Genomic DNA, 19,029 nt, shown 5'->3' with positions numbered 1-19,029 from the left:
TTCTTGTACACCTCAAGAAATGCTTGAATGCGGGTTGTGTGCCAGCTAGGCCTGAAATCATATGTATTTATTGTAGTAGTTTATGCAGTTAAGACTATTAACACAACATGGATAATGGTTTATATAAGACAATTATTCGGCTCGTCCGCTGGATCACATAAGTACCTAGACAATGACCTGATGTAGATCGCCCTGGCCCATAGTAGAAACATGATGGTCCGTAACATACTATCAATATACTAGTTTGTTCGGTTGCCACCAAATGAACTTTATTGATTTGTCGCACAACATAGTAATACATGGAAAGGGGAAGTACCACCCTGAAAAGGATCTAGTACAAGACAAAAACTCACCCAGAATAGAGAAAATACAAGGGAACAAACTGAAACACCACCATTAAAAAGGGTCATTGCTGGTACATGGAAATGTGAACAACCGGTGTCTGCTTTATTATGGATGAAACATAGTTATGACGTTCGTATTTGACCTTATTTGCATCAATAGTTTGGATTGCATACTTCGATGGTGATGTTTGAAATGTTCTTGGGGCTCGACTGTTGAACAGGAACCAAGTCAATGAACCCAGTTGCATACTTAAATAACCCAGTCCCTCCAACAATAGCCCACTGACCATTATCCAAGATGTTGCCCATAACAGCAAGGCTGGAGCCCTTGTACCTATGTGCATGTGGAAAATGAAAATGAGAAACAGAAATAATTCCTTTTGATAATGTAGATTAACAATCTAGAATGTGTTGAACGGATATATAATTTTGTTAAATATCCTAATTAACGAAGCCATAAAAAGTTAAAAACATTGTACCTTGGATCCTCGAATGTTATCACGATGGTAGATATGGAGTTGCCGGCAAGAATGTGGCTGCCTTGTCCACGGGCGAACACCGGACCTGGGCCTGCACCTTCGTAAATTACCCAGTCATTAACAGCAGTATGACCAAACTTGTAATCCTTTTGGATCACAGTGGCTTGATTTGTGTCGGCCCCATTGCCGATACGGTGCAAGGACAAGTTGCTCATGATGGTCTTGTTATAACTGGTGGGCATAACCTGGGTGTTGGACAAGATAACAGCGGCCATGAGTGTGTGCAGAGGACAGGGCAAGAAATAGCTAGGTGCTTGGGATGTCTCTTGCTTTTTGGCCGTGGAGAGGAACAAAAGGAATCACATGTCTATTTATAGAGTGCTTGTGTCTTGGCTATGTGTGTGCTTACTGCGTCCAGAGGCATCAGCCTTCAGCAAATGCATCATGTGGCTACTGGGTACTAGATAAGAGCAACACATCATCAAAGTCACTGAGTTCAGAGGATCAATTAATTTAGTAAGCCTGTTTTAGAGAGATTTAATTACTCGAAACAACAGCGTTTAATTACTATCGCTGTCGGTGACTAACTGGCTAGCTGCGTAAAAACCTGCGATTTGCAATTAGGCTTCTTTTGCATTTACAATGTTAGCACATGCGTAAGAAGGGCCGCCATTGGAATGCTCAAAAGAACCACATGCGCAGCACTAGGAAACACAAGCTAGTGTAGTGAGCAAGACGAGTATAGTGTTTGGGTTCTCCGTTATACAATAGTCGTACACAGCCTGAGACGTTTTCTCGAACTAATATAATCATGAGGAAAATATTTAATCTTATCAATAGCGATGCAGGCTCTGATAACGAATCAAATGGCCACACCGACGCATCGACAGCCATCTGAGACAGTGTGCACTGGCATTACAAAACTTCCACTTGCAAGCAGGAAGCTAATTTTGTTTCAAATACGTTTGATGCATCACGTGATCAGTCACATGCTTGTCACCAAATACAAGGAAGAAAGATATTAATTTTTCTGTCTCGTGAGTCATGGCATTGGTTTTATTCGTTGCATGGTGTACTACCAATACCTTGCCATCAGCTGCCAGTTGACCCCACTTATTTGCAAGCTCTGCTGTAAATCTATTGAGCAATTAGCTACCATTTGTAAGTTTCCTTTCGAGATACCAGTTATACAGACTAGAAATAACAAAAGCTAAAATAAATGATTAGAGTGCCCGTGCGTTGCCACGGGCTTTTGAAATAATTTTTTAGAGTTATATAAACATAATGCATGATAAATTTCACACGAAGAGAACAGATAGCACGGGCATAATCAGCTAATAATCAAAGCCCACTCCACTTGCAATGTAAGTTGATACCCCCTCCATTGCTAAATATAAGTCTTTCTTAGATATTTCACATGGACGACATACGAAGCAAAATGAGTGAATCTACACTCTAAAATATGTCTATATACATCCGTATGTAGTCCCAAATCACAATGTATCAATTCAAAAGGATAGGTACTAGAAGAGCTAGAGGAGCTAAAGGGAAGACGCACATGTTTGCCTAACTGAGAAGACTCGTAAAACGAAGAATAGTGGTAATCGGGATTACATGGTATGAAAAATTTACTAAGCATGGATGCTAAAACAGCAGGACTGGGATGACCCAAACGACGATGCCAAAGGTCGACAGAGGCTGCCATGGATGTAGGAGGAGCGGTGGCAGACACCATGAAGAGAGTAGAGTTCACAGGAGCTATTAAAGAGAGCGATCTCGGCCTTGGTCTGGTAATCCTTCACAGACGAACCAAAAGGATCAAACTCAATAGAAACTAGATTGTCACGAGTAAATTGGCGAACATAAATTAGGTTTTTAATAAGAGCTGGTGCAACAAGAAAATCTCGAAGAAGAAGTGGTTTAGTGGGAGAGGGAAGTTGAGCCTGACCAACATAGTATATATGAGAATAGATGAACCATCACCAAGAGTAATGGAAGGAAACAGAGAAGGAGTGCAAGAAGATAGGAAATTACTTGATGCAGACATATGACTAGAGTAGTCCTAGCCATGGGCAGCCCAGCCCGAACGGCCAGGCCCGACCCGGCCTGAAAAAGCCCAACCTGGCCCGGCCTGATGCTGCCCGGGCCTAGATATTGAGCCCGAAGGCCGGGCCGGGCCCGGACCCGTCGTTTTCACGTTTTCTTGAAGGGCGGGCCGGGCCAGGCAGGAGCCTGGCGAGCTTTTACGTGTGCTGGCCGGGCTTGGGCCCAAAAAATAGGCCGGATGGCCGGGCCGGGCCTAGGTTTTTTGCGTCAGGCTTGGCTAGGCCCGGCCAGGACCGAGGTATGGCCAGATATAGACTAGAGGCACCAGAATCAAAAATCGAATCCGTACCTGAGTTTCCTTGGGTAGCAAAGTTGTTCATGGTCTGGAGAAAGGCGGCTTGATCCCAGCTCGATGGTGCAGGTGAGGTTGGTGTGGGCAGCAAAGCTAGTTGATATGCCGTTGAAGGCAGGAGACCAGACGAGGGCATGTAGTAGAGACTTCCATCAGCAGGGGACGGGGATGGAGCACCGTAAGGAGCATACGATGGAGCGGCATGATATGTGTTCGCTGGCTGTCGAGGGGTAAGCAACCCAGGGGCACCAGTATGCTGACGGAGGCGGGGTTGCCAAGCACCGGTGTAGGCAGTTGGAGCGCCAAGGGGGGACGGGGCAGACCAGGACATATGCCATGGTTGGACAAGCCCGGTCCATGGATCATGCAGAGGACGCCATGATGGAGCCGCATGTGAAGCACTTGGAGCCGGCGCAGGGTTTGAAGAAGGCAGTGTCGAAGGAGGTGCCGAGCGCATCGAGGGCGGCCTGTAGATTGGGTTTTTGCTGCGGTAGTTGGAACTAGGGTGCCAGCCTGGAGGTGATTGCACGGATGACATCGGGGGCGGCGTGGCGGCAGGAGCTGGCATGGGAGGCGCTGATGGAGATGGAGTAGGAGGACGAGCCGCAACATGGAAGACCCTTGGGCGAGAGTCATTGCAAGTTTGAGTGTCCGCTGCGAGCTGCAGCATGGAGCGGACTTGGGCTAAGGTTGGAGGAGGCCGCATCATCGGGATGAAGGAGGCCTGCTTGTCGAAATCCTCGCTGAGCCCGACGATGATGATGTTGATGAGTTGTGAGTCGCTGGCGGGATCGCCGAGATCGCGGAGCTCCTCGCCGATGGCCTTGACGTGCTGGCAGAAGAGGTTTACTGGGGCATCGCCTTGGGCTAGGTTACGAAGCTCGGTGTGCAGAGCGTTTTTCCAAGCGTCGTTGTTACTTTGAAAAAGCTGCCGAAGAGAACCCCAGATGCTGGCGGCTATGGAACCAACGTGATCAATCATGTTGAAGATCTCAGTGGTGATGCGGGTGTAAAACCACTGAACAATCACGAGATCGTCTTTCACCCATTGAGGATCATTAGGGCGAGGAGTACTGTTGGCGGTGACGTGAGAGCGGAGGTTGCAGCGTCCCAGGTATAAATCAAAGAGTTGTCGCCAATGATGATAGTTGTGGCGGCGAGGTCGAGGACGATGGGGATGAAGGGGCTGGCATCGGTGATGGTGTTGGCGAGCGATATAGGTGCAGCCAGGAGAGTAGTAGGAGGTATTGGTGGTGCTAGGAAACAAGTAGAGGAAGAAGACGCCACCGCGACGGCGGCTTTGGCGATGAGAGCAGCCCGGCGCTCGAAGTAGCCAGGTGGCGGCGGCGGTGGTGGGGTGGGTGGAGCCATACTCTAAACCCTAGGATCGAAAAAGTGATACCATGCTAGATGAATAAAACTATTGCTTATTGATTATTTGGTACAAGGTATATATATATGGTTTTTTTTCACGTCTATTTAGGACCCTGGGTGAAGAATAAGTAATTTTTTTTCACCCCGGTCGAACGACCGAGCCGAGCCACGGTTCCATCAATCAAAAAAGAAACCGACCGTCCCTTGCGGTAAGATTACAACACGGTGTTGTATTTTTACGTTTTACAACATTGGTCCGACCGCACCGGCACAATTAATGTCGACGCCCAAACCGCTTTTTGGTCATGGGGATTAGGAGGTAGCCACGCCCACGTCCTATTCTAATCAGGCGGCGACCAGCAGTTTCGAAGGGTAGCGCCGGCGGGCGACATCTAGCCGACGGCATGCCGAGCAGCCAGTGGGCGCGAGAGGGCGGTGGTCCGTGGGTGTGCGCGATGGCTTGGTGGTCGGCGTCTAGGTTCGGTGGCATGTTGCTCGACGCCTCGACGAGTAGGATGGCGGCCGGTGAGAGCACCACCGTGTTTCGGCTCCCCGCATCTGTACCTTTCATCACGCGCCTTTGTCGGCCAGTGAGAGCACTACCGTGCTAGGTTCCCTGCACTTCCGCCCGGCCACACATCTCCAGGTCTTCGCTGCCCCCCGATGCCGATTTCACTCTTGTGTTTGCCTGTGAACTACTTTGACTATATAGGCGTACTTGGACTTCAACTCCTCTTGCTAGTCTCGTATTTTTTATTGTTCAAATTATGGCTTGAAATCTCTCCCAGCCTCTTTTAAGCTTTTTTTCCTCAAAGCATTTCTCGTTGTGCTCTTCGCTAATGGAGATCCGATCCATTTTGTGGCTTTGTGCCCACAAGGTGTTCGTGAAAATTCCTAGATGGAAAATTATTTTCTATTTTAAGGTATCACAGTTTAGATAGAGAAATCATGCTCCAAAAACCATACACAAGTTGTGAGAAGAGTTAAAAATGATCTGATCTGAACCGCAGATATTCATTTACTTGGTACCCCCCTATTAAAGAAACAATGTTATGGTGGGGGTTTGTTCATTCATGCCTAGTTATCTCATGATTTTTGTACGTGATGTGATCTGGGCTTAATGCTCCTTACATTGTGTTTGGTCATTGCTACGAAATTTCTATTATGTTGGACGGGATACTGCAAAGCTGCTTGTAAGTAGACTCGGAGGAATCGTGTAGTTCCTTACATTTCAACGAAATATGGTATCAGTCTGCTATGTTTTATCATTGGTGAGAAACCAGTTAGTATTGTAATATCATTTTTCTTATTTTATTAGGTTGATCCAGCCAAGTATGAGAGCATCTCTTCTGGATTTGGAGTTCTCTTGAAAGTGCAAGGGGAAAAAGGTTTCTTCAGAGGTTGTGTGCCTACTTTGATTAGATATATTGGTCAAGGCAGGTGCAAATTTTGTGTCTGTGAGTTCTGCCAGAAATATTACTCGGGTATTTTTGTACCTGAGTATGAAGCAATTACAACTCTTTGATCTAACTTGTTGATCTGCTTCTGCCGAGGTTATCGCCGACGATGCCCTCTGCCCTATGGAGGTTGTCAAGGTCCGTGTTGAGACATGCTCTAGCTTTCAAAGAGGTTTTTCTGATGGGCTCCGTAAAGTTTGTGAAGTCTGAAGTATATGCTGAGTAAGTTGAGGCAAGTGACCATAGTATTGAAATTTGTTGTTCTCTGTAACTGTAATCGAACACTTCTGGAACTATGGTAGGTATGCAGATTGTACAAGGGAATTGTCCCACTATAGGGCAGACAAATTCTATGTAAGTATCTATTACATGCCTTATTGTCACGACAACCCCAGATTGCTTTTTTAGGAAACAATCACTACTCTAAATCATATAACCTTGGGACTCCCTATGAGATGATTGCTATTCTAAATCATGTATAAATGTAGAAAACTAAATTCACTATAAGAATCTCAATATCAAGTAACAATGTTTTGACTGATAAGGTGTTATCCTCTAGAGTATATGTGACAGTGGGATCTTTACTTGTGTCATATCAGGGGTACAACGGACTGCATTAATTATGTCTTGGTATGTCTCGATTGTTCTCTTGCATACACCAAAATTACCAAGTATATGAATTTGATTTTGCTTCCAAATTGTTTCCTCTAGTTTGTTGAAGGAATACTGTTTTGTTCCTACTTGAGTTGCAACATGTGACTTCTGGAGGCAAACTCTTCCATCTGGTGTTGTTCAACAGGTCGTAGAGAGCAAAGTAGTCAGGCTACGACCAGATGTCCAACATCTCCAGAACCTTGATTGGTTATCTTACATACCTAAACTCTATTCTGGAAAGTAGTACATGTAATCATTAGTTCTATGAGAGTATGTAGACTGAATTTGCTATACTGCAGTCTCGAGCAAAGTAGTCAGGCTTCCATGTAGATTGAATTAGTTCTTCTAGTTTTCGGATGAATCCTCTAAGATAATTCTGATTTAAGTAAATATCATCAATCCACCTAATGGGAGAACATTTATATTTAGTTCGATCAAATGTAATCTTTGTACAGTAACATTTCGACCTATATCTGAGAATTTTGTAGCTCCTTTATTTCAACAGTAATGATTCACTAAGCTCCTATCTTACCACATGGTTTGTTTTATTCACCACATTTAGATATAGCAACCCTTATTCACCAAGCTCCTAGCACCTTTTGTGTTTTTAGATCAATTCTTCTGCAAAAAAAATTGAATTGTTGGTCTGAAACCAAAATTGTTTTGAAAGAAACTGAATTTCGCTATCTGCTCATTTTCTACTATCTACACTACTACAACATGTGGTACATGCCAGAGAACATATTGTTTATAACAAATTTCAGCATTGGGCATCATTCTGCTGTTTTTTGGATCACGTGCTGTTATTTTCGTTCATAGCATTCATGATTTGAGTTTCTGTAAAGGTATATGAAATAGAACATATTTTTGATAAATGATTTGTGATGCATTCTTTTGTGCACCTAACTGCCTACTTAGGAAACAAAATTAGAAGTAGCTGCATTCACCTATACTGTGGAGTGTGTATAGATGCCAGAATAATTGCATGCTTGCTACCTACTAATCAGTTTTTACACTGTAGGTAGCTCATCTATAAGTACCCTGTTAACAGTAGGCTGATATTAATACATTTAACAACTTTGTAAAAACACAAGGATCTTTGACAGCACAGAGTTATGCTGAGAGGGTGTTCGAGGCTATCATTCAGGAGTTTCAATCCGGGAGAGCTGCAGGCGGGTTGTCTTTTTTTCGCGAATACGCAAAGCTTGCGTATCATTCATTGATAGGGAGAAGAGTTGTTGTACATGAGATTTAGGTAGTGGGCATTAGGGCGATGCATACACATCAGATGATGCAAAACCTAGCGCGAGCATGTTGGATATTGGGTGAGCTCAGCCCCAACCTAGCCTACGGCACCTACGGTGTGATGATGGCTAGTCCCTTTGACCCCTGCCTTGGCCCATGAGTGAGCCTCCTCTTGGACGTCCTGGAGAAGCTTGGTCGGAGAGGGTGCGGTGCCGTCAAAGATGCAGGAGTTGCGATGCTTTCATATGGACCAGGCGATCAGGAGAGTGAGCGAGGAGATGCCTTTACGATGCGCCGCCGGAACGCCAACGTGGTAGCGTGCCACCAGTCCAGAAATTGGTCACTGTGCGCGGGCGCGGGAGCCGGGGGTAGCACCAGCTGAAGCAGTCGTGCTACACCTGTCGCGAAAATGGGCATCCCACCAGCAGATGGTCCATGGACTCGCTAGCCTGGGTTGTCTTCTTTCTGAATCATGTTTTTGTTGATTTCTCCCCGCTCGGAGTGTATTAGAGGTCATGATCAGTACAGTTTCAGTTCTATTTTCTCAAGAGCTGACTCTATAAATAGTCGCTCCTTGTTTCTTTGTGATAATCTATAAATTATTCCCTCTATTTCAATATAGTTCGGTGTTAGGCCCTGCGAGATAACACTACTCCCTATATTAAAGAAGTCAATGTGAGGATATCGTTGGAAATTCAGTCACTATTCCAGGAAGAAACTTTTGAATAATCGAGGATGCAATTCCATAAATGGTATAATTCCAAATGAGATTTTACGACATCAAATCCATGGCGCCTAATGAACAAGTGTAGATAAAAATATAGGCAAAAAGGAGAGATAGTATGCATCACTAGTTCACTACCTTCGTTGTTTTTCTCGAAGCAGAAAAGAAGATCATTTTAAAGAAAACGATCAGATGAGATAAGAAGGGTCTTGCGATGCATGCAGCTCATGCAAATAGAGATAGTCTAGTCCTTGAGGTAAGTTTACCTCACAAACCTATTGTTTCTTTCGGCAGTGGTTCTAGTGTCCGAACATTGCATGCGCAGTAACTTAGTTTACATGCGTGAGGAAAAATTACCTCACACGCCTTGTTTCTTACGGCAGCTCCATAGTACGTTTCCTTCCTCCCTGTTGTAATCTTACCTCGGGTGCTTCATTTCTTATGTTTTGAAGGTTCGGCCGTGGGGTGGCTGCGGTGAGGAATAAGAATTCCTCACCCACGGTGACGAATAGTCAATCCCTATAAATCGACTTAGACTAGGTTTTACAAACCGACTTAGACTAGGAAGGTCCAAGGAATAGTCTAACGTGCAGCTTGAGATCTGTTCTTAAACAAATCAAATGTCAAACGTATTAGCAGTAGCACTGATTACCGAGATCAGCCAGCCGTCCACACAATTAACGATGCGGGTTTCAAATGGCTTGGCTACACCGATGCACCGACAGTCATCTGAGACGATGTGCACTTCTATCAGAGAACGTCCACATGTGGGTAAGAAAAATGTTTTTTTTCTTCAAATATGGTTAACGCATCACATGCATAGCCACATGCTTGTTGCGGAAGATCGAGGAAGAAAGTGGTTCATTTACCAAAATTTACCCTCTTCATGACCTTCTGGGCTATGAATGACTAATGCGTTCTTCATAAAATGTAGGAAAGTGCAAATGCAAATGGAAAAGGGAGTTCAGAATATGAAGACGCACTACCATTATACAGGCTAGAACAAAAGGTAAAATAAAATCTAACAAATGCAAAAAAAAAAATTTAGATTTAAGCTGAGTGGAGATTTGGGGGGCCAATGAATTGGCTAATACGAATGCATACACAGTGTGCAACTAAACCAACTGGGTGTGACTATGGATGTAGGTTTTAAACTAATCAAATTGGCTACTCCGAGGCACCGACGACAGCCATATGGGACAATGCGCACTTAAATTACCAAACTTCCACTTGTTAAACGCATCATGTAAATAGCCACAGAAGACGAGGAGTTGGACAAAATACACGCTCTTCATGACAGAACAACTGGGTGCTTCTTCGCTATGAATAACAACAAATGTGCAGGTGACAAAAAAATTCGAGGTGAGAACTAAGAATGCCAAGACGTACTACATTACATTACAGCAAAGATGGTCATAGATGTACAAATGTGCAAATGAAAAAAAAATGAGGCGAGAACTTAGAATACCAAGACGTACTACATTAATCCCTCCGTCTCATAATATAAGAGCGTATTTTACTCTAAGCTATTATAAAAAAATGCTTTTATATTATAGAACGGAGGGAGTACATTACAACAAAGATGACCATAGATGTCAGTATGCAGACTAGAACAAGAGCTAAAATGAATCAATTATTCTAACAAAATGCAGAAACTGATTTGATGAGGGTGGAGACACTAGTAGAAAACAGGGCTACCGTTCGGCCCTGGCCAGCCCATTAGTCCCGGTTCTTGAAGAACCGGGACCAATGGGGGGTATTAGACCCGGTTCGTGAGCCCAGGGGGCCGGCCGGGGCCTCGTGGGCATTGCTCCCGGTTCGTGTGGAACCATTTGTCCCGGTTCTAGGCACGAACCGGGACCAACGTGTTGGAAATATGCCCTAGAGGCAATAATAAAATGATTATTATTATATATATTTCCTTGTTCATGATAATTGTCTATTGTTCATGCTATAATTGTATTAACCGGAAACAGTGATACATGTGTGAATACATAGACCACAACATGTCCCTAGTGAGCCTCTAGTTGACTAGCTCGTTGATCAACAGATAGTCATGGTTTCCTGACTATGGACATTGGATGTCATTGATAACGGGATCACATCATTAGGAGAATGATGTGATGAACAATACCCAATCCTAAGCATAGCACAAGATCATGTAGTTCGTTTGCTAAAGCTTTTCTAATGTCAAGTATCAGTTTCTTAGACCATGAGATTGTGTAACTCCCGGATACCGTATGAGTGCTTTGGGTGTACCAAACGTCACAACGTAACTGGGTGACTATAAAGGCACACTATAGGTATCTCCGAAAGTGTTTGTTGGGTTGACACGAATCGAGACTGGGTTTTGTCACTCCGTATGACGGAGAGGTATCTCTGGGCCCACTCGGTAATGCATCATCATAATGAGCTCAATGTGACCAAGTGGTTGGTCACGGGATGATGCATTACGTAACGAGTAAAGTGACTTGCCGGTAACGAGATTGAACGAGGTATTGGGATACCAACGATCGAATCTCGGGCAAGTAACGTACCGATTGACAAAGGGAATTGTATATGGGATTACTTGAATCCTCAACATCGTGGTTCATCCGATGAGATCATCATGGAACATGTGGGAGCCAACTGTTGGGGAACGTAGCAGAAATTCAAAAAATTTCCTACGTGTCACCAAGATCTATCTATGGAGAAACCAGCAACGAGGGGAAGGAGAGTGCATCTACATACCCTTGTAGATCGTTAAGCGGAAGCGTTTATGAGAACGGGGTTGAAGGAGTCGTACTCGTTGTGATCCAAATCACCGGAGATCCTAGTGCCGAACGGACAGCACCTCCGCGTTCAAGACACGTACAGCCCAGTGACGTCTCCCACGCCTTGATCCAGCAAGGAGAGAGGGAGAGGTTGAGGAAGACTCCATCCAGCAGCAGCACAACAGCGTGGTGGTGATGGAGGAGCGTGGCTATCCTGCAGGGCTTCGCCAAGCACCACAGGAGAGGAGGAGAAGGAAGAAGAGATGCAGGGCTACACCAACGAGAGGAGAGGTTCTCATGTGTTGGGCTGCTCCAAAACCTCCAATATATATAGGGGAAGAGGGGGGGTTGCACCCCCTCTAGGGTTTCCACCCCCTAGGGGTGGCGGCCAGCCCTAGATGGGATTTGGGGGGGGGGGGGGCGGCCAAGAGGGGAGAGAGGGGAGGCGCCCACTAGGTGGGCCTTAAGGCCCATCTGGACTAGGGTTTGCCCCCTCCCACTCTCCCTTGCGCCTTGGGCCCCTTGTGGGGGGCGCACCAGCCCACCTAGGGGCTGGTCCCCTCCCACACTTGGCCCACGCAGCCTTCTGGGGCAGGTGGCCCCACTTGGTGGACCCCCGGGACCCTCCCGGTGGTCCCGGTACATTACCGATATCGCCCGAAACTTTTCCGGTGACCAAAACAGGACTTCCCATATATAAATCTTTACCTCCGGACCATTACGGAACTCCTCGTGACGTCCGGGATCTCATCTAGGACTCCGAACAACATTCGGTTACCACATACAAGCTTCCTTTATAACCCTAGCGTCACCGAACCTTAAGTCTGTAGACCCTATGGGTTCGGGAGACATGCAGACATGACCGAGACCATGAGATTGTGTAGTTCGTATGCCCAGAGATACCTCTCCGTTTACACGGAGTGACAAATCCCAGTCTTGATTCGTGCCAACCCAACAGACACTTTCGGAGATACCTGTAGTGCACCTTTATAGTCACGCAGTTACGTTGTGACGTTTGGTACACCCAAAGCATTCCTACGGCATCCGGGAGTTGCACAATCTCATGGTCTAAGGAAAAGATACTTGACATTAGAAAAGCTTTAGCATACGAACTACGATCTTTGTGCTAGGCTCAGGATTGGGTCTTGTCCATCACATCATTCTCCTAATGATGTGATCCCGTTATCAATGACATCCAATGTCCATGGTCAGGAAACCGTAACCATCTATTGATCAATGAGCTAGTCAACTAGAGGCTTACTAGGGACATGGTGTTGTCTATGTATCCACACATGTATCTGAGTTTCCTATCAATACAATTATAGCATGGATAATAAACCATTATCATGAACAAGGAAATATAACAATAACTAATTTATTATTGCCTCTAGGGCATATTTCCAACAGTCTCCCACTTGCACTAGAGTCAATAATCTAGTTCACATCGCCATGTGATTAACGCTGATAGGTCACATCGCCATGTTACCAACATCCAAAGAGTTTACTAGTGTCTGTAAACTAGTTCACATCATCATGTGATTAAGACTCAATGAGTTCTGAGGTTTGATCATGTTTTGCTTGTGAGAGAGGTTTTTAGTCATCGGGTCTGAACCTTTCTGATCCGTGTGTGCTTTGCAAATTTCTAGGTCATATTGTAAACGCTGCTTCCACGCTCCACTTGGATCTATTCCAAATGGTTGCTCCACTATACGTATCCGGTTTGCTACTCAGAGTCACTCGGATAGGTGTTAAAGTTTGCATCGACGCAACCCTTTACGCCGAACTCTTTATTACCTCCATAATCGAGAAACATGTCCTTATTTACTCCAAGGACAACTTTGACCGCTGTCCAATGATCCATTCCTGGATCATTCTTGTACCCCTTGACTGACTCATGGCAAGGCACACTTCCGGTGCGGTTCACAGCATAGCATACTATAGAGCCTATGTCTGAAGCATAGGGGACGACCTTCGTCCTTTCTCTCTTTTCTGCCGTGGTCGAGCTTTAACTCTTAACTTCATACCTTACATCTCAGGCAAGAACTCCTTCTTTGACTGATCCATCTTGAACACCTTCAAGATTATGTCAAGGTATGTGCTCATTTGAAAGTATTATTAAGCATTTTGACCTATCCTTATAGATCTCGATGCTCAATGTTCAAGTAGCTTAATCCAGGTTTTCTATTGAAAAACATCTTTCAAATAACCCTATATGCTTTCCAGAAATTCTACATTATTTCTGATCAACAATATGTCAACAACATATACTCATCAGAAATTCTATAGTGCTCCCACTCACTTCTTTGGAAATACAAGTTTCTCACAAACTTTGTATAAACCCAAAATCTTTGATCATCTCATCAAAGCGTACATTCCAACTCGGAGATGCTTACTCCAGTCCTTAGAAGGATAGCTGGAGCTTCGCATACTTGTTAGCATCTTTCAGGATTGACAAAACCTTCTGGTTGTATCACATACAACCTTTCCTCAAGTATAACGTCGAGGAAACAATGTTTTGACATCCTATCTGCAAGATTTCATCAATCATGCAGTAACTGCTAATCCAATTCCAACAGACTCTTAGCATCACTACGAGTGAGAAAACCTCACCGTAATCAACTCCTTGAACTTGTCAGAAAACATCTTAACGACAAGTCGAGCTTTCTTAATGGTAATTCTTACCATCATTGTCTGTCTTCCTTTTAAAATCCATCCGTACCCAATGGCCTTACGACCATCAAGTATTTCTTTCAAAGTCATGGATCCGTTTTCGGGTTTTATGGCCTCGAGCCATTCGTCGGAATCCGGGCCCACCATCGCTTCTCCATAGCTCGTAGGTTCATTGTTGTCTAGCAACATGACCTTCAAGACATGATTACTGTACCACTCTGAAGTAGTACGCATCCTTGTCACCCTACGAGGTACGGTAGTGACTTGATCCGAAACTTCATGATCACTATCATAAGCTCCTACTTCAATTGGTGTAGGTGCCATGGGAACAACTTCCTGTGCCCTGCTACACACTAGTTGAAGTGACGGTTCATTAACCTCATCAAGTCTCCACCATCCTCCCACTCAATTCTTTTGAGAGAAACTTTTCCTCGAGAAAGGACCCGTTTCTAGAAACAATTACTTTTGCTTCCGGAACTGAGACAGGAGGTATACCCAACCATTTTGGGTATCCTATGAAGATGTATTTATCCGTTTTGGGTTCGAGCTTATCACGATGAAACCTTTTCACATAAGCGTCGCAGCCCCAAACTTTTAAGAAACGACAACTTAGGTTTATCCAAACGGTGTCGTCTCAACGGAATTACGTGGTGCCCCATTAAAGTGAGTGCGGTTGTCTCTAATGCCTAACCCATGAACGATAGTGGTAATTCGATAAGAGATATCATGGTACGCACCATATCCAATAGGGTGCAACTATGATGTTCGGACACACCATCACAGTATGGTGTTCCAGGCGGTATTAATTGTGAAACAATTTGCACAATGTCTTAATTGTGTGCCAAAACTCGTAACTCAGATATTCATCTCTATGATCATATCATAGACATTCTATCCTCTTGACACGAAGATCTTTAACTTCACTCTGAAATTACTTGAACCATTCAATAATTCAGACTTGTGTTTCATCAAGTAAATATACTCAACATCTACTCGAATCATATGTGAAGTAAGAACATAACGATATTCACTGCATGCCTCAGCACTCATTGGACTGCACATATCAAAATGTGTTACTTCCAACAAGTTGCTATCTTGTTCCATCTTACTGAAAACGAGGCTTTCAGTCATCTTGCCCATGTGGTATGATTTGCATGTCTCAAGTGATTCAAAATCAAGTGAGTCCAAACGGTCCATCTGCATGGAGTTTCTTCATGCGTATACACCAATAGACATGGTTCGCATGTCTCAAACTTTTCAAAAAATGAGTGAGTCCAAAGATCCATCAACATGGAGCTTCTTTATGCGTTTTACACCAATATGACTTACATGGCAGTGCCACAAGTAAGTGGTACTATCATTACTATCTTATATCTTTTTGCATGAAAATGTGTATCACTACGATCGAGATTCAATAAACCATTCTTTTAGGTGCAAGACCATTGAAGGTATTATTCAAATAAATAGAGTAACCATTATTCTCCTTAAATGAATAACCGTATTGCGATAGACATAATCCAATCATGTCTATGCTCAACGCAAACACCAAATGCAATTATTTAGGTTTAACACCAATCTCGTTGGTAGAGGGAGCGTGCGATGCTTGATCACATCAACCTTGGAAACACTTCCAACACGTATCGTCAGCTCACCTTTAGCTAGTCTCCGTTTATTCCGTAGCTTTTATTTCGAGTTACTAATACTTAGCAACCGAACCGGTATCTTAATACCCTGGTGCTACTAGGAGTACTAGTAAAGTACACATTAACATAATGTATATCCAATATACTTCTATTGACCTTGCCAGCCTTCTCATCTACCAAGTATCTAGGGTAATTCTGCTCTAGTGACTATTCCCCTTATCATAGAAGCACTTAGTCTCGGGTTTGGGTTCAACCTTGGGTTTCTTCACTGGAGCAGCAACTGATTTGCCGTTTCATGAAGTGTCTCTTCTTGCCCTTGCCCTTCTTGAAACTAGTGGTTTAACCAACCATCAACAATTGATGCTCCTTCTTGATTTCTACTATCGCGGTGTCAAACATCATGAATACCTCAAGGATCATCTATCCCTGATATGTTATAGTTCATCACGAAGCTCTAGCAGCTTGGTGGCAATGACTTTGGAGAAACATCACTGTCTCAGCTGGAAGATCAACTCCCACTCGATTCAAGTGATTGTTGCACTCAGACAATCTGAGCACAAGCCCAACGATTGAGCTTTTCTCCCTTAGTTTGTAGGCTAAGAAAATCGTCGGAGGTCTCATACCTCTTGACGTGGGCACGAGCCTGAAATCCTAATTTCAGCCCTCGAAACATCTCATATGTTACGCGACATTTCGAAAACGTCTTTCGTGCCTCAACTCTAAACCGTTTAACTGAACTATCACGTAGTTATCAAGACGTGTATGTCCGATGTTCGCAACATCCACAAACGACGTTTGGGGTTTAGCACACTGAGCGGTGCATTGAGGACATAAGCTTTCTACTGTCCGCATATCGCTACTTTCAACTTTCAACTATATTTTCTCTAGGAACATATCTAAACAGTGGAACTAAAGCGCGAGCTAACGACATAATTTGCAAAAGGTCTTTTGACTATGTTCAAGATAATTAAGTTCATCTTATGAACTCCCACTCAGATAGACATCCCTCCGGTCATCTAAGTGATTACATGATCCGAGTCAACTAGGCCGTGTCCGATCATCACGTGAGACGGACTAGTCCTCATCGGTGAACATCTTCATGTTGATCGTATCTACTATATGACTCATGTTCGACCTTTCGGTCTTTGTGTTCCGAGGCCATGTCTGTACATGCTAGGCTCGTCAAGTTAACCCTAAGTGTTTCACGTGTGTAAATCTGTCTTACACCCGTTGTATGTGAACGTAAGAATCCATCACACCCGATCATCACGTGGTGCTTAGAAGCGACGAACTTTAGCAACGGTGCACAGTTAGGGGAGAACACTTCTTGAAATTGTTGTAAGGGATCATCTTATTTACTACCGTCATTCTAAGTAAACAAGATGCATAAACATAATAAACATCACATGCAATTATATACTAGTGACATGATATGGCCAATATCATATAGCTCCATTGATCTCCATGTTCGGGGCTCCATGATCATCATCGTCACCGGCATGACACCATGATCTCCATCATCATGATCTCCATCATCGTGTCTTCATGAAGTTGTCTCGCCAACTATTACTTCTACTACTATGGCTACCGGTTAGCAATAAAGTAAAGTAATTACATGGCGTTGTATAATGACACGCAGGTCATACAATAAATAAAGACAACTCCTATGGCTCCTGCCGGTTGTCATACTCATCGACACGCAAGTCGTGAATCCTATTACAAGAACATGATCAATCTCATACATCACATATATTCATCACATTCTTCTTGGCCATATCACATCACAAAGCATACCCTGCAAAAACAAGTTAGACGTCCTCTAATTGTTGTTTGCACATTTTACGTGGCTGCTATGGGTTTCTAGCAAGAACGTTTCTTACCTACGCAAAACCACAACGTGATATGCCAATTGCTATTTACCCTTCATATAGACCCTTTTCATCGAATCCGTTCCGACTAAAGTGGGAGAGACTGGCACCCGCTAGCCACCTTATGCACCAAGTGCATGTCAGTTGGTGGAACCTGTCTCACGTAAGAGTACGTGTAAGGTCGGTCCGGGCCGCTTCATCCCACAATACCGTCGAAACAAGATTGGACTAGTAACGGTAAGCATATTTAACAACATCAACGCCCACAACTACTTTGTGTTCTACTCGTGCAAAGAATCTACGCAATAGACCTAGCTCATGATGCCACTGTTGGGGAACGTAGCAGAAATTCAAAAAATTTCCTACGTGTCACCAAGATCTATCTATGGAGAAACCAGCAACGAGGGGAAGGAGAGTGCATCTACATACCCTTGTAGATCGTTAAGCGGAAGCGTTCATGAGAACGGGGTTGAAGGAGTTGTACTCGTCGTGATCCAAATCACCGGAGATCCTAGTGCCGAACGGACGGCACCTCCGCGTTCAACACACGTACAGCCCGGTGACGTCTCCCACGCCTTGATCCAGCAAGGAGAGAGGGAGAGGTTGAGGAAGACTCCATCCAGCAGCAGCACAACGGCGTGGTGGTGATGGAGGAGCGTGGCTATCCTGCAGGGCTTCACCAAGCACCACAGGAGAGGAGGAGAAGGAAGAAGAGATGCAGGGCTGCACCAACGAGAGGAGAGGTTCTCATGTGTTGGGCTGCTCCGAAACCTCCAATATATATAGGGGAAGAGGGGGGGTTGCGCCCCCTCTAGGGTTTCCACCCCCTAGGGGTGGCGGCCAGCCCTAGATGGGATTTGGGGGGGCGGCCAAGAGGGGAGAGAGGGGAGGCGCCCACTAGGTGGGCCTTAAGGCCCATCTGGACTAGGGTTTGCCCCCTCCCACTCTCCCTTGCGCCTTGGGCCCCTTGTGGGGGGCGCACCAACCCACCTAGGGGCTGGTCCCCTCCCACACTTGGCCCACGCAGCCTTCTGGGGTAGGTGGCCCCACTTGGTGGACCCCCGGGACCCTCCCGGTGGTCCCGGTACATTACCGATATCGCCCGAAACTTTTCCGGTGACCAAAACAGGACTTCCCATATATAAATCTTTACCTCCGGACCATTCCGGAACTCCTCGTGACGTCCGGGATCTCATCCGGGACTCCGAACAACATTCGGTAACCACATACAAGCTTCCTTTATAACCCTAGCGTCACCGAACCTTAAGTGTGTAGACCCTACGGGTTCGGGAGACATGCAGACATGACCGAGACATTCTCCAGTCAATAACCAACAGCGGGATCTGGATACCCATGTTGGCTCCCACATGTTCCACGATGATCTCATCGGATGAACCACGATGTCAAGGACTCAATCGAT

At 44.8% G+C, this 19,029-nt stretch overlaps 1 protein-coding gene across 1 annotated transcript; it reads right to left on the bottom strand.

Annotated features, from left to right (window-relative positions):
- Nucleotides 1-247: 247 nt before the first annotated feature.
- Nucleotides 248-1,154, bottom strand: LOC123084880 (uncharacterized). Its single transcript, XM_044506416.1, has 2 exons — nucleotides 824-1,154; nucleotides 248-678 (listed from the first exon to the last, which is right to left on the bottom strand). Exons 1-2 carry the CDS (start codon nucleotides 1,096-1,098, stop codon nucleotides 498-500), a joined length of 456 nt encoding a protein of 151 aa, XP_044362351.1. The 5' UTR covers nucleotides 1,099-1,154; the 3' UTR covers nucleotides 248-497.
- Between the last annotated feature and the right edge of the window lie 17,875 nt (nucleotides 1,155-19,029).

The sequence above is a fragment of the Triticum aestivum genome, chromosome 1B (genome assembly GCF_018294505.1).
Source record: "Triticum aestivum cultivar Chinese Spring chromosome 1B, IWGSC CS RefSeq v2.1, whole genome shotgun sequence".
NCBI lineage: Eukaryota > Viridiplantae > Streptophyta > Magnoliopsida > Poales > Poaceae > Triticum > Triticum aestivum.
This window is presented reverse-complemented; position numbering and strand designations above follow the sequence as displayed.